The 21,702-nt window shown below is 36.5% G+C and overlaps 1 protein-coding gene across 4 annotated transcripts in view; it reads right to left on the bottom strand.

Annotated features, from left to right (window-relative positions):
• Positions 1–21,702, bottom strand: part of LOC126825554 (serine/threonine-protein phosphatase 6 regulatory ankyrin repeat subunit B) — a 48,657-nt gene that overhangs the window by 8,338 nt on the left and 18,617 nt on the right. The window contains exons 1-8 of one of the 4 annotated variants that reach the window (XM_056101819.1): positions 18,806–18,880; positions 12,590–12,624; positions 11,835–12,110; positions 10,398–10,462; positions 10,091–10,142; positions 1,721–1,785; positions 1,237–1,288; positions 152–193 (exon numbers count right to left, since the gene is read on the bottom strand). In XM_056101819.1, coding sequence (XP_055957794.1) covers positions 152–193; positions 1,237–1,288; positions 1,721–1,785; positions 10,091–10,142; positions 10,398–10,462; positions 11,835–12,110; positions 12,590–12,611 — 574 coding nt within the window. In that variant the 5' untranslated portion in view covers positions 12,612–12,624; positions 18,806–18,880. Of the gene's footprint in view, positions 1–151; positions 194–1,236; positions 1,289–1,720; positions 1,786–10,090; positions 10,143–10,397; positions 10,463–11,834; positions 12,111–12,589; positions 12,625–18,805; positions 18,881–21,702 lie in introns of those variants that run through there. The other 3 variants (XM_056101818.1, XM_056101821.1, XM_056101820.1) reach the window with 3 other exon arrangements.

The raw sequence follows: 21,702 nt of genomic DNA, 5'->3' as shown, positions 1-21,702 counted from the left end.
ATTATAAGCAACGTACGGAATTTAATACATGGTAGATTGTGAGGATTGTAGAGATTTTTGAAGATTAATAAGTTAAATTCACTATTGTAATATTGTTCAAGACATCTTGTTGCTGGTTAGGTAAATTTAAGTTAACATCTGTTCAATGTACCTTTCAGAATCCTCAGTTCTGGACTATCTCTATTCTTCTCACCTGTAATAAAATATAAACAACAGGTTAGCCAGTCCCCGATTACTAGCCATGTCTATTAGTGGGAAACCATGAATGTCTAAAATATTTTAAAATTTATCCTATGATAATACTTTTCATTTCTTCACACTTTCTTTTCGGATTAACATTATATTCAAAAAGCACACGTGATGCCGATATAAAGTAATGTTAATCCATGTCCAGATTGTGAGGATCAATATTCGGAAACATTATCTTTAGGGTTTACGAGGACCTGCAGACTATTAAAATTTTAAACAAGCAGTTGCCATGCAAGATACACCCACATTTTGCTAGCGATGCACAGAGAATAAGCTAAAAAAAAAGAGGCGGTTTTTCGTACAATCAGGGACCGTAATCAAGGAAGCGACAGTCCGACATGCGCGAATATCGAAAGAATCCAAAGGGGTCGAACTCAGATGCCGTTATGGTGTAACGGTTAGATATATAAACTTTTTTTGAAATCCGATACAAATTGTGACCTCTGGAACGTTGTACAAGCAAAAGTGCGATATTTTGTAAATCAGGGGACATAATCCAAGAGCGGACAGTCCGATATGCGTTAATATCGACAGGAACTGGGATCTTTTGGATATAACCATATAAACATAATCCAAGAAGTTACGGTCAGATATGTGCGGATATCAAAAGGAGCCGAGATCTTTGGGTCATCAAATACATTTCAAGTTTCGCCAAAATCGGATAAAAATTGTGACCTCCAGAGTGTCCACAAGCTAAAAACGTGATATTTCGTACAATCACGGGCCATACTCCATGAAGTTACGATCCGATAAAGGTCAATACCGACAGAAAACGAGATCTTTGGGAGATAAACCTATATTTCAAGTTTCGTCAAAATCGGATAAAAATTGTGACCTGTAGAGTGTCGATAAAAAAATTTTGGACGGACGGACAGGCAGAAAGGGTGAACGACGATATACATCCACGTGAAAATGTGGGCGTATGAAAATGAAAAGTGTAAAGAAGAATGGAATGGAATCCAGCATGGAATATTGTTAAATACTTACCCAACCGATTGACTAAATCTGTGATTTGTTCCTCTTGAAGAATTTCACTCAGCTAAAAAAGCAAAACGAAAGAAACTTAGCTATTTGTGTTTAAAACACATAATTTTATAGGCATTTTGGCGGCGTAACAGTAATAGTTTAATTTAGTAATAGTTTGTTGATAAAATTGCTTCAGTCTTTTTCGAAAATGCGATTGAAACGTTTATCCTACCGTGTATCTCTCTATGTTTGCAAAAATGCAGGATGTTAAATCCCATTTCATTTGATTTCATATGTCTATAATTTGTATCATTTGCTTGATAAAGACGAAAGTTTCCACTTAGTATTTAACTCAGTAATTGTGTATCCATAAAATGTAAATTTGTGTTGATATAATATTATATCTATCTGTCAGGTGTTGGTTAGATGGGTAAATTCTGGTAATTAATCCACGTATAGTTATTGATAGTTTCTGATCAATAGACAAGAATAGAAAATAACTTACATATTCTATGTTTGAATGTGTCTTCAATCTATTAATTTTAAAATCACCGCCATCTTTCATGTAATCTATAAGAACAAGTAACAAATAACAGGTTCTGTTTTATTTCTTATATAAATATTGTGGCTACTTTGACATTATATGATTGTTATGGGTTTCTCTAATTTAAGAAAACTTATTAGCTGTATACTACAGATTCATTAATTTTGTTTAATGAATTTGGGGTCTGACGTAAAAAGTAACGAACTGAAAGTTTTTTTTATTAAACTTAAGAGCTAATTTGACAGCTTAATAATTTTCCGGGTGGAAACATTCGTCTTCTTTATTCAATTGGCAAAAAAATAAATGAGTGAATGACATCGGGAATTTTTCGTGATGCCCGACTCGCAAACGATTTGCGACGAACTTGAAGTGTGAAACTCCTTCAACACGTTTTTAACGATACTGCGGGTTGTGCCTTCATTTTTCTCGAAAACGGATATTGAAAATATCGTCGTCATGTTTAAAACTACGCACCACAGACATAGAAGCAGAATCATTTCGTGGGAATGGACGTGTATTCGTCTGCAACCATTTTGTTGAGAAGCGACACCTATGACGCTTTCGTCTTGATCAACCAGTTTCAATAATGAATCAAACTATAGCCATAGTAAAGGGAAATAACTCTCGTGATATATTTCAGGTTGACACACAAAATAAAATAAAAAGATCGTGGAAAAGTGCAATAAAATAATTTAAGTCGGGGGTGGTTTTAGTTAGTCGGTCGCGTTAGGCGAAACAAAGATATTTTTAAGGTCAGCCTTATGCAAGAGCTAAATCTGCCTATTGCAGGTCTTTGTTTAGGCCTGAAATGTTTTCTAAATGATTAATTAGACATTAATTAACTGATCCAGGCCATAATCAACTCTCGATGGCATCAGATTTCTCTGATATTAAAAAGATTATAACGGTTTAGCCATATTTTGATTTAATTTAAAAATAGAGGAGCGAGACTTAGCTTCGAACAACCAGTACGGTGGTTGAAATTATTGCAAACGTCTTGTCAAGCCTTCAAAGGCTAATATCTTCGCTCGCAATAGAGTAATTTAAATCAAATTTTCGAATTATTCATTTTACATTATCTATTTTGGAACTGTTATAGCAAGAATGGCTAGCTCTTTATCTAAATATGACATAATGTCTCTTTAAGGAACATGTTAGTATTACTATGATTTGGATGATCGGGATCGCCATATAAAACTAGGATAATAGTGGAGTATAATTTATAGAACTGTTCTTGAGTCAAAATAGGCTGAACATATGAAAACAAAACTATGATAGTTATCTTTGTGCAATCACACAATGAATGAAACGTTTATTTCCCTAGCACCCAAAGCAGCACTCAATACATTGTCTGGTGGCTCATGTGGTGGGCTGGGGGTGGTCGTCACCCGAGAGGAGAAGTTATGATACCTAGTATTTCTAGACCGAGGGTGGGGGGGGTGTTCAAGAGGTCCAATGCCGAAAAATTGGTGGGAAATGTGACAATGTTGATATAAATAATGATCATCTTATAGAATAGTAAAATATTAATTTATAGTATCTAAAGAAGTGTTTATGATGCCTTCATTTTTGGTTTACGAGGACCTGCCAAATATTACAATTTTAAACAAGCGGTTGCCATGCATTATACGGTCACATTTTACTAGAGATTGACAGAAAACATGTTAAAACGATTTGCATACAATCTGGGGCCTTAATACAGAAAGTTAGGGTCCTATATGCGCATATATTTTAAGTTTCATCAAAATCGGATAATAATTGTCCACAACCTTGATATTACACTGTTAAAAATAATAAGGTAGTTTACACCAATTAGGGTGGAAACTAGTTGCCACACCTAAATAGGGATAACTCCTAGCCTTTAGTGGTTTAAACCGATAACACCCAACTAGTGTAGAACATTAAACCATTTCAGATGGAAACTAGTTGCCACTTCCAGTAGTGTAATCTGCCTGATGCACTCAAACATTGTAATGTTACACTTAAATAGTTTACACCCGTCACACCCGTGGGTGTAGATTAAGCATTACCCCCAAGGATGTTTTTGTAAATTACATTTCCATTTTAATTAGAACACCAACACAGGTGTAATTTGTTTTGTTGGATATTTATTTCAAGCCAACGACTTCCAAGTTCAGAAAACTTGAAATTGGCTATAGGTCTCTATGATAATTAGCATAGGGTGGCTACTTCGCGTAATTTTACGACATTGAACTGACAAATAGGCCTATCCATCAGACTGATTCAGATTCAACTGCTGCTGGGCAACATATTATACTTTACCATTTCATTTAAAAAAAAATATTCTGGGCGAAGTTATCAGTGATTGAAGCTTTGATAAGAATAGCGTAGTCTTGATTTTTATTGCTACCATTGTTACGATAACAGATTAAATATCAAATTAAATTATTAAATGACAAACGTGTTTAAATACATTAAGGCACTGGCTCGGTAGCTTGGAGGTTCTGAGTTCGATACTTGTGCGGATGGATAAAAGACGTGTGCGTGGCAACGTCTTGTGTACATATTAAAGAGCACGTAAAATAGTTGTTGGCAGTTGGATTTTGATAAAGGAGTAGGCTGCAGCGCCACTGTTGGGGCAAAATATCCATCAAAGTTATTGCCAACTGTTTGGTCTATGTCTGTCCTCATTGGCCCAGCCGGAGCAAAACAGTAGGAATATTATTCGCCAATTCATTTTATTTCATTTTCAATACATTAACAATCATGACCATCCAATTTCTATCGACTTGTGTATGAGTAACTCAGCAAACATCAGCAGACGCCAATACCCTACACTTAGCCTCGACTGTATGACAAAGTCTGCCATTGGAACTACTTTCAAGTTCCCGGATTACCAACGGCGTCGCCCATGACAAAGCCTTTGAAAATAGATTTAGCATACAAAGCCTTCAATGTCTGGAGGTGTTTTTTGTTTTCTCTAGTTTATCCGATTTTCTTTAAACAACTTTGCACTGAAAATTCTACACACTCTTCGAAAGACGCAATTTTGAGAACTTCTTTCTTGAAGCGGCAAGTTCTCCCAATAAGTAAACCGGTGTAGGTACATATCACTTACTGTCATACGCCGAGGCTAAATGTAGAGTACCGGAATCTGCCGAGTCGGGTATGGGCTGGTTATGATTTAGGGGAGCCAGATTGAAGTCTATCTAAGAGCAATTAAACTATATCAATGGTGTTGAACCCACAGACTACCTCATATTGGTAAAATGACTAGGTCTGTCAGTTAATTCTAGTTTGCAGAAAAAACTGTTGTTGTCCAAATTTTTAAATAATCTAATTGTAACAGCTTTTTAAGAACTTGAAGGGGGGATTCCTCGTGAATTTGAGGTGGGGGTGACGATAATTCTTGAGGATGTTCTGATCAAAACTGGTTTAAATATAAAAACCAGCGGCTGTCAGGCAGGATCCACAAACACGATTTTTTGTACAATCAGGGGCAATAATCCAGAAAGTTATGGCCTGAAATGTGCAAATATCAAAAAGAACTGAGACCTTTGGGATATAAAGATATATGTTTTAAGTTTCATCAAAATCGGATAAAAATTGTGACCTCTAGACTGTCCACAACCTTCGTATTACACACGGCCATTTGCGTACAAAGAGCGGTCGGGCAGTTTCATTTCGATTTTCCCAAAAATCAAATTCAACCTTCATTATGTTGGAATGGTGATGTATTTAAACGGTTTTAAAAATAAAAAAAAAATTGTGACCTCTAGAGAATTCGCAAGCTAAAAATGTGATTTTTCAAACAATCAGGGGCCATAATCCAGGAAGTTAAGTTCGGGAATCCGCGATTATCAAAGGGAAGCCAGATCTTAGTGTGTAATGATGTTCACACTTTTTTAAATCGAATAACAATTGTGACCTCTACAGGGACCACAACCTTCGAATTACACATTTCTACACAATTTGTGTACAAAGAGCGGCAATTTTTTGTCGGGCAGTTTCATTTCGATTTTCCCAAAATACGAATTCAACCTTCATTATCTTTGGGTTATAAACATGTAATTCAAGTTTCATCCAAATCGGATCAAAATTGTGACTTCTAGAGAGAGGGTCCACAACTTCAATATACCAGATGTTTACACTATTTGCGTAAGCTTACCCTATATTTGTACAATCAGGGGCCATTATTCAGGAAGTTATGATCCGATATGTACGAAAACAGAAAGGAACCAAGATATTTGGGTGGGTTATAAACATGCATTTCAACTTTCATCAAAATCAGATAAATATTGTGATCTCCAGAGGGTCCACAACCCTTATACACAATATTGTGACACTATTTGCGAACAAGGGACGGCCATTTTGTCCGTCAGTTTCGGTCCAATTTTTACGAAATTCGAACTCAACCATCCTTAGGCTGTAACGGTGATATATTCTAACGTTTTTTTAAATAAGATAAAAATTGTGACCTCTATGGGTTCCACAAGCTAAAAACGTGATTTTTCGTATAATCAGGGGCCATTATTCAGAACGTTATGGTCCGATACGCACGAATATTGAAATGAACTGAGATCTGTGGGTTATAAACATGCATTTCAAGTTTCATCAAAATCAGATGAAAATTGTGACCCTCCAGAGGGTCTACAACCCTGATACACAATATTTTAACACTATTTGCGACATGGGGCGGCCATTTTGTTTGTCAGTTTCGGTCCGATTTTTAAGAAATTCGAACAACCATCCGGTGATATATTGTTACAGTTTTTAAATCGGATAAAAATTGTGACCTCTATGGGGTCCACAAGCTAAAAATATGATTTTTCGTACAATCAGCGGCCCGATATGCGCGAATCTGTGGGTTATAAACATAAATTTCAAGTTTAAACCAAATCGGATAAAAATTGTGACCTCTACAGTATACACAAGCTAAAACATTATTTTTCGTACAATCAAGGGCCATAATCCATGAAGTTACAGTCCGATACATGCCAATATCGATAGGAACCGAGATCTTAGGGTGATAAACCCATATTTCAAGTTTCATTGAAATCGGATAAAAATTGTGACCTGTAGATTGTTCACAAACAATTGTGGACGGACGGACAGATTTTTGGACGGATGGACAGGGTCGACAACAATATACGTTCACATGAAAATGTGGGCGTATAAAAACAACACACCAGCAGTGAGGCTGATGACCCCCATCGAAATACCAAATTTTAACATTCTACCTTAATAAGAAGGAGGGCTATTGTTTTCCAATATCTCGACCAATCAGATTAGAGTTTTTACTTTGCCTAAGCAGGAAATGCTCAGTATCGAACTTTGTTAAGGCATTGATGTAATGAAACTTGAACTAAGTTTCATCATTATCACTCAATTAGAATCAAAGTTGTCAAGCTCCAAAGTCTCGACCAATCAAATTGCTTATCACTCTGCTTACCAGGAGCCGAAAATACTCATTATCAAACTTAGTCAAAATATTGATGTAACGAAACTATACACCAAGTTCCATCAAGCTCACTTAATTAGAACCAAAGTTATCGTGTCCCAAAGCATTAACCAATACATTGCTTATCTCTTACCCTAAGCAGAAAATGCTCATCTTCGAACTCCATAAACACCTTCACCAAGTTTGAACATTCTAGTTCAATTAGAAGGAGAGTTATTGTATCATAACCAAAATGTGTGGCAGACAGACAGACGAGCGGGTGGACAGATCCATTAAATAAACCAGTACCTGCCAGATAGGATACGTCCACCCACATTTTGCAAGAGATGGATAGAAAACAAGCTAAACAAAAGGCGATTTTTCGAACAATCAAGGGCCATAATTCAAGAAGTTATGATCCGATATGCACAAATATCAAAAGAAAGCACGATCTGTGGGTTATAAACATGTATTTCAAATGTCATCAAAATCGGATTCAAATTATGACCTCTTGATATACCATATATTTACACTATTTGCATAGAGGGATGGCCATTTTATCCGGCAGTTTCGGTCCGATTCTCACGAAATTCAAATTCAACCATCATTAGGGTGTAACGGTGATATACTAAAATATATTTTTGAATCAGATAAAAACTGTGACCTCTAGAGGGACCACAAGCTAAAAACGTGACTTTTCGTACAAACAAGGGCCATAATTCAGGAAGTTACGATCCGATATGCGCAAATATCAGAAGGAAAGAAGATCTGTGGGTTATAAACATGTATTTCATGTTTTATCAAAATCGTATCAAAATTGTGACCTCTAGAGGGTCCACAACCTTGATATACCAGATGTTTACACTATTTACGTACGAGGGGCGGCCATTTTGTCAGACAGTGTTAGTCCGATTTTTATTTAAACTCAACCAACATTACGGTGTAACGGTGATATATTCGAACGTTTTTGTAAATCAGATAATAATTGTGACCTCTAGAGGGACCACAAGCTAAAAACAAGATTTTTCGTACAATAAGGGGCCATAAATCAGGAAGTTAGAATCTGATATGCGCAAATATCAAAAGGAACCAAGATCTGTGGGTTGTAAACATGTATTTCAAGTTTCATCCAAATCGGATCAAAGGGGCGTCCATTTTGTCTGGCACTTATGGTCCGATTTTCACGAAATTCGAACTCAACCATCATTAGGGTGTATTTTGTCTGTCAGTTTTAGTCCGATTTTCACGAAATTCGAGAGAGAGAGGGAAATGGGGTTTAACGTCCACTTGACACAAACTAGGTCATGTCGGGACTAACACATGGTTGAATTTTATTTCAATAATTCGCTTGCGCGTAGGGGTCTTTAGCAGTGGGAGTAAACCAGAGTACCCGGAGAAAACCCACGAGGTTGGACAGCGACCCTACTCCTTGTTACGTACAACCGGGGAATCCAAACCACGCCAGTTGACTCAATGACAGATTTCATGATACAGCGCGCACCTGCTAACCATTCGGCCATCCAATCGAAATACGAAGTCAACCATATCCAGAAAGTTATGGTCTGAAATGCTCAAATATCAAAAAGGACTGAGACCTTTGGGATATAAAGATATATGTTTTAAGTTTTATCAAAATCGAATAAAAATTGTGACTTCTAGATGGTCCACAACCTTCGTATTACACACAGCCATTTGCGTAAAAAGAGTGGTCATTTTGTCGGGCAGTACCATTTCGATTTTCCCGAAAATCAAATTCAACCTTCATTATGTTGGAATGCGGAGCTACGGCCCACTCTAATATCGAATTCCAACTGCATTGGCCGAGAAAGTTCATCCAGATTTTCCGGCGTGGTTCTCCCTTGTCAGTGATGCAGGACGGAGGGGCTGACAAGGAAAGCTGTCTAGTCGTTCGGATGGGACGAAAAACCGAGGTCCCGTGTACACATTGGCGTGCATGTAAAAGATCCCTTGGCAGTTGGAATTCGATATAAGAGTAGGCCGTAATGCCGCTGTCGGGGCAAAATTTCCCTCATAGCACACTGTATGGCGTATGCCCGTCTTCATTAGCCCAGGTTAGGAGCAGAAAAGTAGGACGTTAAACTCCATTTCATTTCATTTCATTTCATTTCATTTCATTTCTTTTCGGATTAACATTATATTCAAAAAGCACACGTGATGCCGATATAAAGTAATGTTAATCCATGTCCAGATCGTGAGGATCAATATTCGGAAACATTATCTTTAGGGTTTACGAGGACCTGCAGACTATAAAAATTTTAAACAAGCGGTTGCCATGCAAGATACACCCACATTTTGCTAGCGATGGACAGCGAATAGGCTAAAAAAAAAGCGACTTTGCGTACAATCAGGGTACATAATCCAGGACATGCCCGAATATCGAAAGGGTTCAAACTCAGATGCCCTTATGGTGTAACGGTGATATATTGAAACTTTTTTTGAAATCCGATATAAATTGTGACCTTTTAGAGGGTTGTACAAGCAAAAATGCGATATTTCGTACAGTCAGGGGCCATAACCCAAGAAGGAACAGTCCGATATGCGTTACGATCAGATATGCGCGAATATCGACAGGAATCAAGATCTTTGGGTTATAAACATACATTTCAAGTTCCGTCAAAATCGGATAAAAATTGTGACCTGCAGAGTGCCCACAAGCTAAAATCGTGATATTTCGTACATCCAGAGACCATACTCCAAGAAGTTACCTATATATATATATCAAGTTTCGTCAAAACTGGATACAAATTGTGACCTGCAGAGTGTCACCAAACAAATTGTGGACGGACAGACGGGCGGACAGGGGCGACGACAATATACGTCCACGTGAAAATGCGGGCGTACAAAAATGAAAAGTGTAAATAAAAATAGAATAAGGCGGAATCCAGCACGGAATATTGTTGAATACTCACCAAACAGATTGAGTGAATCTTTGATTTGTTCCGGTTGAAGAATTCCACTCGGCTAAAAAAAGCAAAACAAAAGAAACTTAGCTATTTGTGTTTGAAACACATTTTTGTACCATGATAAAGACGAAAGTTTCCTCTTAGAAACGTCACATAGTAATAAGGTCAGTAATTGTGCATCCATATAATATTCTAATTTGTGTTAATATTCAGCTGTAGAGGTGTTGGTCTGATGGGTATAAATTCTGGTAATTAATCAACGTATAGTTATTGATATTTTTTGATCAATAGACAAGAATAGAAAATAACTTACATGTTCTATGTTTGGATGTGTCTTCAATCTATTAATTTTAGAATCACTGCCATCTTTCTTGTAATCTATAAGAACAAGTAACAAATAACAGGTTCTGTTTTATTTCTTATATAAATATTATGGCTATTTTGGCCTTATATATTTGCCATGTTTTCTTTACTTTAAGGAACATGTTAGAATTGCTATCATGTGGATGATCTGGATCGCCATAAAAAATCAAAGCTAGGGTAATAGTGGGGTATACTTTATACAACTGTTCTGGTGGTAAATTAGGCTGTACATAAGAAAATAATCTATGTCAGTTAATCTTTATTTGGGCAATCACAAATTGGATGAATTTTTTCTACCTGCTTCAGTTTGAAAACTTGCTAAAATATTAGTATTAAATAAATGTTCATTTTCCCAAATCTTCACATAGTCAGGTGGTTTGTGTGTGTGTGTAGAATTTTGGATTCTGTATGTTTATCAGGTCTTTTGAGGGTGTCTTACCATAATACGGATAGTAGGCGTTTAGGAACAATCAGTATAGATTCTTATCAACTTATCCATTAATCAATTAGTCAGTTTTTAGGTTAATTGGTATTATTACTTATTAGCGTACAATTAAATCAGATTACCATTAGGTACACGTAATTAAGTTACATCCCTGGTTTGCCAGCATTAACTTAGCATTGTTGTGTACATGTATATATTGTCCTGTCATATTTTCATTTTTTATCATAGCTTGATAATGACTAGAGAAGCCTAGTCGAAACGTTGCTCAGTAAAAAGCAGTAATTGTATTCCATAGAATTGTGACCTGTATACAGTATAGATTCTGTTTTGTTTTCGTTTAGTTTAAAACGGGTAGGTCCTCCCTGCTCTTTATGTTAAATGACTTGTTACTTCATTCTGAGCAGAGTTTGAAGAACAGTGTAGTCACGATTGCCATTGATACCGTTTTATGATAATAAACATAGTCTGGATTATCCATTTATTAATTAAATTATTAACTGTCAATCATATTAAATCCTTTGAAAATCCAAACCATCTGATAGTCTAGAGAGTTGATTATGGGTTTGGCATGAGAATAAATGTATAATTAATGATTTATATAACGTTTGATACCAACGAAAGATCTGCATTAGACAGATATGTTAGCTCTTACATAATTCGTTACGCTTTACTTTATTTTCCGCATTAGCAATATAAAATATTATACAAAATAAAGGCCCTGGTTGGTGTAAATTATAGTGCAGATTCACATTTCATATGTACACTGTTTTCTAAAATCTGTTCAGCCCCTGGATGTACAACATAAACGGGGACTAAATCGTAATGGCTTCTTTCCTCCACTTTTGATGGATCAATGCCTGAATGACGAAATCAAAACTGCCATTCAAGTTCTAATTCTCAACGAACGCATGCGCACAAACCACTGAGACTTGTAATACATACCTTGAAGCTTCTTAACCAATCCTGTATAACCTTTTTCATTTAAACATTGGATAAATTCATCAAAATATTTCGGGCTGCCCTTTATTATGTCTATTAATTCGGATACACCGTTCGCTGGTTCTGTCTTGGCTATTTGTAATATATTCTTCAATTGATCATCACTAAGAACAAAACGTCCTTTTAAATTCCGTGCCACGCCTTCAATTCCATCCGCAAGTGCAGTTCGTAGAGTTATGCTGTTTTTCGTTAAAATCCTCACGTGGTTTGGCAGGTCACCTAAAATGAAAAACAAATGGTCATTTATTAATGAAACATGCCATAATAAAAGCCAGATCAATTGGGCTTAGATTGATTTTAGTCCTTAGCCAATCAAAATTGAAGTATCTACTAAAATTTGGATTTTTATCTTAGTTAAATTTTCCTGAAACAGGCCCCAGGTCAATTGGGCTTAATATAGTTCAATTTTATTTCAATACTACGCTTGTACGTGTGCAGAGACCGGAGAACCGAGAGACAACCCACGAGGTTGGACAGACAAAGTACCAATCAAATGAAAACAAAGTAATTTTGATTATCTTGTAATTACGAGTTAAATATATCTGAGATACGAGTTATCTCTCTAAATTAAATAAAAATTCATATTTTTGCTCTATAAAGTCCCCTATTATTTTACCGAATCGGTACAACTTTTCAGGTAAATAATGACGCCATAAGTCGTGTGATGTCATGTATTGACTTGTTTATCGTCTACTTACCTGGATCCAGAGGTTCCGCCATTTTTCAACTGTATCTGTGTATGAAAAATAATATAAACATTATTCAACTTATGTAAAAAATGGGACTTAACGTCCTAATAAAGACGGATATACGCCATGAAATTTGTGATGTTGGAAATTTTGCCTGGACAGCGGCGCTACACCCTACTCTTATTGTCACCCGCTCACCGTCAATCTTAAGAAATTATTTGGGGATTTGGGGGGGTGGGTGGCCGAATGGTTAGCACGTGCGCGCTGTATCATAAGGCCTGTCATTGAGTCAACTGGCGTATTTTCGAATCCCGGTCGTACGTGACAAGGATTAGGGTGGCCTGTCCAACCTCGTCGGTTTTCTCCGTGTCCTCCGGTTCCCCCCCCCCCCCACTACTGAAGACCCCTGCGCGCAAGCCAATTATGTAAATAAAATTAAACCATATGTTAGTCCCGAAATGACCTAGTTTGTGTCGAGTGGACGTTAAACCCCATTAATCTCTCTCTTTCTTACGAAATTATATTGTGAATATTAAATATTCGTTCGGTAGGGGATTAGCCAGCAGCAATTCGGGTAATTTGGAATGAATGGGACGGGAATGTACGAAAATAACAATGTCTTCAATAATTCACTTTAATCAAAACATCATCAGGTACAAAGTAATCTCATAAAGAATAATACCTTCTACCAGTCAGACCAGATCAGGTATGCGAAGTCCTACATATTTACATCCAGCTCCAAAAAAGTGAGTGGCATACTCATATCAAATAACATGCATAAATAAAATAACGAACCCCCGCCTCAACTAAAACAAATTACGGGCGAAGAAAATAACACGTATCCTAAGATTTGGGATAACAGAATAATAACCAGCGGCTGCCAGGCAGAATACGCCTACATTTTGCAAGAGATGGATAGAGAACAAGCTAAAATCAAACGGGATTTTTTGTACTATCAGGGGCAATAATCCAGAAAGTTATGGTCTGAAATATCAAAAGGTACTGAGATCTTTGGGATATAAAGATATGTTTTACGTTTCATCAGAATTGGATAAAAATTGCATACTTTTACCCAATTTGCGTAGAAAGAGCTGCCATTTTGTTGGGCAGTTTCATTTCGATTTTCCCTAAATACAACCCTAATTATGATGGAATGGTGAAATATTTAAACGGTTTTTAAAATCGGAAAAAAGTTGTGACCTCTAGAGAATCCGCAAGCCAAAAATGCCATTTTTCGAACAATCAGGGGAGATAATCCAGGAAGTTAAGTTCGGGTATTCGCGATTATCAAAAGGATCCAAGATCTTAGTGTGTAATGGTGATATACTCACACATTTTTTTAAATCAGATAAAAATTGTGACCTCTACAGGGTTCACAAGCTAAAAATGCGATTTTTCGTACAATCAGGGGCCATTATTTATGAACTTACTATCCGTTATGCGCGAATATCGAAAGGATCCAAGGTCTTTTCGTCATAAAATTACATTTCAAGTTGCATCAAAATCAAAAGAAAATTGTGACCTCTAGAGGGTCCACAACATTGATATACCATATTTTTACGCTATTTGAGTAGGAGAGGCGGTCATTTTGTCTGTCAGTTTTGGTCCGATTTTTACGAAATGCGAACTCAACCATCCTTAGGGTGTAACGGTGATATATTCAAACTTGTTTGTTAAATCGGATAAAATATTCTGACCGCTATAGGGTCCACAAGCCAAAAACACCTTTTTTACGAACAATCAGGGGTCATAATTCAGGAAGTTACGGTCCGATATGCACGAATATCGATAGGAACCGAGAACTTTAGGTTATAAACTTACATTTCAAGTTTCAACTAAATCAGAAGAAAATTGGGCCGATTTTCACGAAATTCGATTTCAACCATTCCTAGGGTGTACCGTTGATATACTAAAACATTTTTTTTTAAATTTAAATTTATCAAGCTAACAACGCGATTTTTTCGTACAATCAGGGGCCACAATTCGGGAAGTTACGGTCCGATATGCGCGAATATCGAAAGGAACCGAGATCTTTGGGTTATAAACTAACATTCCAAGTTTCATCAACATAGGATTAAAAGTGTGACTTCTATAGGGTCCACAAGCTAAAAACGTGATTATTCGTACAATCAGGGGCCATACTCCATGAAGTTTCAATCCGATACATGTCAATATCGAAAGCAACCGAGATCTTTTGGAGATAAACCTATATTTCAAGTTCCGTCAAAATCGATAAGAATTGTGACCTGTACAGTGTCTACAAACAAATTGTGGACGGATGGACGGACGTCCTCACGGACAGGGGCGACGACAATATACGTCCACACATGAAAGTGTGGGGGTATAGAAATTCACCATGTACAAACAAAATTACAAAGGTAGTAAATTAAGTAATCTCCCTTTATCAACCCTACGTTCATTCACTCAATAAGTAGAATACAATAAGGATTATCATTTCCGCCATGGTTGAGGCACAGTGAAAATACGAATAGGCACTGCTTCAGAAAAACATTCCAAACAAATATAGACAATAAAAACCTAAAAAAATAATCTACTGCCGACCCCTGCCGATAAAATCAACGGTTTAACCCCACTTTCCCCACATTTGATTGTTTAGATAAAGGATTAGGAGATTAGTAGACCGTGGGTGTATTACTATAGTCTGTTTTAATCAATTAGTATCATTGGTGTAAACTTCTCACTCTAATTATTGTTACTGGTGAACACTTCCCACCATCAGTAGATTGGGCAAATTAGTGAAATCAGTTTACTAATAAATTTACATTGTGTGCTGTTTTGATGTAATAATTAATTTGAAATAAAAACAAATAAACTACTGATATTTAATCACAGCTTATTAGCTGATATATATAGCTCCTCTGAATCGCAAATGGTCATTCCAAAATGGCAAACGCTCTAGTTAACTTTAAATACATTGCTAATACTAAAGGTGGTCAGAATTTAGTGCTAGATGGTTTTAAATTCAGAGTTAAATCTAGACGTAATATTATCATATACTGGGAATGTTGTAAAAAAAATACTGTACAGCTAGGGTTACCATTCGCGATGGTATTCTAGCATCGCCTCTTCCTCAACATGACCACCCTTCAGAGGAGAACAAGATAGTAGTCCAAGAGGTTGTAGAGAAGATGAAGGCCAGAGTCAGAACTGACTGCAGAGCTGTACCTTCTTTGTACAAAGAAGAGCTTCGATGTAAAATAATAATCTTTCGTTTGAAACAATATTTATTATGAAGATTTATAGATTTTTCATTTACAATTACGGAATTATTGGATCTGAAAAATCTTATGTAAACGGTTAAGTGAAGTAAACTTTCATTATTTGGTTATCCTGTCATTGAGAATCTAGTAACACAATTAGTTTCTTTGTTTCAGCCTTCAACTACCGCGAAGGACATAATATGGCGTCAACCGTCCCTACACTATACAGCTTACAAGCCAGTATATACCGGTCCCGTGCCAAGGACGTCCCACCTCTTCCGCTCAGACCGTCAGAAATCAACCTACCACCAACCTACAAATTGTCATCTTCCCAACAACCGTTCCTCCTGTCCCAACAAGATAAGATGCTAATGTTTGCAATACCAGACAACCTGTACCACCTGTCAAGAGCTGACACCTACTCCTGTGATGGCACCTTCTACACCAGCCCTAGCCTGTTTTACCAGCTCTACACGATACATGCCTTTATTAACGATAAGATGTGTCCCCTAGTCTACGACCTAATCCCTGACAAGAAGCAGTCAACATATTTTACTTTCTTCGACACCATCAAAGAGAAGGCTGCAGAGAACAACATCGCCCTTGCCCCCCACAAAAATCGTCACCGACTTCGAAGTTGCCGCCCAAAATGCCACCCGTACTTCATCTGCTTGTGATTTGAAAGGCTGCTTTTTGCATCTCAGCCAGGCAGCGTGGATGAATGCACAGAAGAACGGCCTCCAGACTTTGTTTAAAACTGACCCATCTGTCACCCTCTTCACCAAGCGTGCCCGTGCCTTTGCGCTGGTTCGACCATGTGACATAGAAGATGCCTGGTTTTATGCCATAGAATAATCCGAATCGGAAGATCCCCGAATCAACCAGTTTGCCGACTATTTTACAAAGCAGTGGATCGATGGTGACAAGAGAAATCTGGAACCATTTCGTCACTGTGGGGCCAAAAACAACAAATCATTTGGAAAGTTGGCACTGTAAACTCCAGAAGCTTGGTCCGGGCCATGCAAATATATACAAGTTTCTAGACTTGATTAAGATTGAACAGGAAGATGTAGAACTAACAAGCAGACAAAAAGAATCTGGGGGCAGACTTGCTCCCAAAAGAAGAAAGTACCGCCGCCTTGATGAGAGAATCGTAGAAGAGAAGAATTTATTAATAACTGGTGCCAAGACCCCCATTGAATACCTCAACACTGTTATGAATTTTGTTGGACTGTGAATTGTCATGTTTATCAAAGTGTTTATAAATATTTAAACTATAAAAATGTATTTATTTATTAACTATGTTAAAGTGTCACAAACTTGTTACAGACTATACTTTAAATCCCCTTAAACCCCCGTTGTTGGTTAATTAGTCATGGCAGGGTGGACCTCGACTCTAAACAATAGATGTGGGGAAAGTGAGCTGTCCCCAAATCAACATGCTCCCCTATGCTAGACAATGGGATAAGCACATCACATAAAAAACGACCCGGCATTATTAAACATAATTGGGTACATATAGAATTTATATTAGTAAGGATTCCAAGATTAAATAAGAATAAATCCACCAAATAATCGTGCCTACGGAAATATGAGGGTATACATGAAATGGAAATATTAGAAAGTAGCTGTTCCGGCCACAATATTTTATAGGACAAGCTATAGTTTACTATGGCGGCCACTAGATATAAAAAAAGAATACTCCTAGCAATGAATTCTATTTAAATAAACGAGCGAATGGGTTTGTGTACTAAATCTACAATATCATTGATGTAAGGCGAGACGTTCACAAGCTATTTATTGGCATATGTTGGCTTTGTCAAGGACAACAACTTCACAAGTAATTGATCAATTCAAACCAAACAGATTTAAAAGAGGCTATTTTGGGAGACCGAATCACCGCCCCCCCCCCCAAAAAAAAGAAACAATTACACCCAAAACCAAACAAATAATTAATAAATCGCTTTTATCAGATATGAATAGAGTATCCGACTTTCCTGAAGCGACAGTATGTAACTTTTTCGGAAGTTTGCAGTTGGGTTTCGAGTTATGTATCCTGCTTTATATGAAACATACTTTAGAAGAACAGTGTGTTCCCGAGTTGAGAAGTGGTATTACCGGCATTTTGTTTCCGTGTGAATGTCCAGTTGGAGTCCATGATAAAAACACAACGTGAAGCAAAGAATTAGCCGCCGTGACCAAACAATATTGCAAGAATACTATCGCATGAGAAATGATTTCAAAAGAATGTAAACGATCAAAATGCATGTTGGTATACAATGTGCATGTTGGTATACAAAAATATTTCTTTTATCTTGTAATTCTCAGCTAGTTTGTCTAGAATGTAACTAAAGCACTTTAGCAGTGGTTAGAAGAGAGAGAGAGAGAGAGAGAGAGAGAGAGAGATTGTTGGTTAAATGTAATCAATACTTCGATACCTTTAGTTAATTAATCAAACACCGGTACATATCCTAGACGTAAACACCTGCAGTGTAATAATGATAATGATTTATTTTTAATATAGCGATTTACATAAAAGCATCTCAAACCGCTTTACATCAATATAGTAATTACCTAGTGTATAATTCAATGATAGACAGTACATAAAATCATTCTAAAAATAACATTACAAGTAATTAAAAGAAATATCAACAATAACTAGACATCTTAACCTAATACTATAAAACTCTCGAGTATGTTATATAATTTCTAGTTGCATATTTACAATGTATGGCATAATAAAATTTTCTAAAAACGTGTGTTTTCAGTGCGGTTTTGAAGGAGGCGAACAAATCTATATCACGGAGAGAGGCTGGCAGGCTATTCCACAGATGTGGTGCATAAATGCAAAAAGCGCGGTCACCGTATGCTCGTGACGGTTTTGGTGTACAGCTCATTCTAGTTTAGGCCGAGGTACGGAATAAAAATCATGAACTAGACCAATTGTATCTGGCCGCTTTGGGAAATAAACAACTTAAAAACAATGGAGTAGGTACATGCCTACCTGTCTCTCAGGTATGATGCTGGAATATATACAGCCTACCAGTGTTTGTGTCAGGTATGATGGTATGATGTTGGCGGCTATAACGAAGATTAAAAGTGGTTTACGAATCCGGACGTTTCTATTTAAATACTTCGGTGCAATTCGTCATAATAGAATATCCATGAATAGTCAATATAAATATTCAGAAATAAACCCTTATCTTATATGGTGTAGAGACATTATAATATAGCAATCACACACAGTTAGAAAGACATAATTACCCATTCAAATGCTGACGATTATATTCCTGAACACATGTTTCAAATAATAATAATAATAATATGTATATGTATAACAGATGTTTTTAACACCAAATGGTTTCAAACCGAAAATATTATATAAACTTACTATCGCATGAGAAATGATTTCAAAAGAATGTAAACGATCAAAATGCATGTTGGTATACAATGTGCATGTTGGTATACAAAAATATTTTTTTTATCTTGTAATTCTCAGCTAGTTTGTCTAGAATGTAACTAAAGCACTTTAGCAGTGGTTAGAAGAGAGGGAGAGAGAGAGAGAGAGAGAGAGAGAGATTGTTGGTTAAATGTAATCAATACTTCGATACCTTTAGTTAATTAATCAAACACCGGTACATATCCTAGACGTAAACACCTGCAGTGTAATAATGATAATGATTTATTTTTAATATAGCGATTTACATAAAAGCATCTCAAACCGCAATACATCAATATAGTAATTACCTAGTGTATAATTCAATGATAGACAGTACATAAAATCATTCTAAAAATAACATTACAAGTAATTAAAAGAAATATCAACAATAACTAGACATCTTAACCTAATACTATAAAACTCTCGAGTATGTTATATAATTTCTAGTTGCATATTTACAATGTATGGCATATTTCATAATCTTGCGGCCTCAACAATAAAATTTTCTAAAAACAAATCTATATCACGGAGAGAGGCTGGCAGGCTATTCCACAGATGTGGTGCATACATGCAAAAAGCGCGGTCACCGTATGCTCGTGACGGTTTTGGTGTACAGCTCATTCTAGTTTAGGCCGAGGTACGGAATAAAAATCATGAACTAGACCAATTGTATCTGGCCGCTTTGGGAAATAAACAACTTAAAAACAATGGAGTAGGTACATGCCTACCTGTCTCTCAGGTATGATGCTGGAATATATACAGCCTACCAGTGTTTGTGTCAGGTATGATGGTATGATGTTGGCGGCTATAACGAAGATTAAAAGTGGTTTACGAATCCGGCCGTTTCTATTTAAATACTTCGGTGCAATTCGTCATAATAGAATATCCATGAATAGTCAATATAAATATTCAGAAATAAACCCTTATCTTATATGGTGTAGAGACATTATAATATAGCAATCACACACAGTTAGAAAGACATAATTACCCATTCAAATGCTGACGATTATATTCCTGAACACATGTTTCAAATAATAATAATAATAATATGTATATTTATATCGCGCACAGTTCCATGCTAGTATGCATGCTCAAGGCGCTACACAGACTGGGTGCCATAATAGGCCGTAAATAGATGAGTTTTTAAGTTAGTTTTGAATGTTTCTAGGCTGGGTGACAGTTTAATGTTCAGCGTCAATGAATTCCACAAAACAGGCACAATATGAAGACACGATCTGTATCCAAATGATTTGAGTTTATATTTTGGGATTATAAGAAGATGTTCCTGTTGAGAACGGAGTGGACGTCCGGGAAAATATGGTAATAACAGATCTGCTAGATAGGAAGGTCCAGTTCCATGTAAACACTTATACGCAAGGCACTAAGAGCTTAAAATCTATTCTTGATTTAATTGGCAGCCAATGGATAACAGATGTTTTTAACACCAAATGGTTTCAAACCAAAAATATTATATAAACTTACTGTTACTAAAAAATAAATGTGGAAATTTTAGAACAAGTTTCCCTTCTTTCATTTTAATCAATAAGTGTTATAAAACAGTTAAGAAATGAACTGTGTTAAACTTACTTAAAGGAGCTAAGTCGCTAATATTTCGGACCTAGAAATTGACACAAATGGGTCGCAACGCGTACAATAATATAATATGAATGTATATAAATTGATTTACATTCAATCGTTTCTTTTTTACTGTAATTTCTAATCAGTTAGGTTCGGCGACATACGCCAGTATTCTCAATCGAATTTCAATCTCTAGCTTCTGGTTATTCCAGTCTACGCCGATAGTATTTATTGGGCATGCTCTCGAGATAAGAATATAGCGTCACCGTTTGACATGACTTATGGAATATGCCTAGCCTCGCTATTAAAAATAGCGCTGAAACGCATTATGGTACACGATTCGTGTACCAATTGTAAACTGTTTATTTTGTCTTACATATTGGATATCAGAAGCCCATCTTTTCTCGGTAAGATCACAACATCATTGTTGATTTAAACCGACAAATAAATCGTGTTTTCAATGTCGAAGATTTTGGATGATATTGACTTAGAAACTTAGCTACTTTAAACTTGAAATGTGTTAAATGACACCCCCACCCCCACAGTGCGTCCCACCAATGCCATCACAACACAGCAATCGATAATTAAATACAATCAACAAATAAGGTTTCTACAAAAGGAAGTGACGAACACAAAAGGAAAACACGAGTTATACGTCCGTCTATATAACTGACTGAAATGAGTGATAACAGATAAAAGGGCAAATTTCTGCTCACTAACAATTCCTTCGAAGACCAAACGTTCTTATGTGAGAACGTGAGAGGATATCTGACAATTCAATAAAGTAAGAATTAACGGCCGTGACGAACCCCATTGATTCTATTCTTTTTGATGCCGTTTTGCAACAATTGTAACACACGGTTATGTTACAGGTTATTTCGTTA

Source organism: Patella vulgata, chromosome 6, assembly GCF_932274485.2.
Source record: "Patella vulgata chromosome 6, xgPatVulg1.2, whole genome shotgun sequence".
Taxonomy (NCBI): Eukaryota; Metazoa; Mollusca; class Gastropoda; family Patellidae; genus Patella; species Patella vulgata.
Note: the sequence above shows the minus strand (reverse complement) of the source record. Positions and strands in the feature narration are given on the sequence as shown.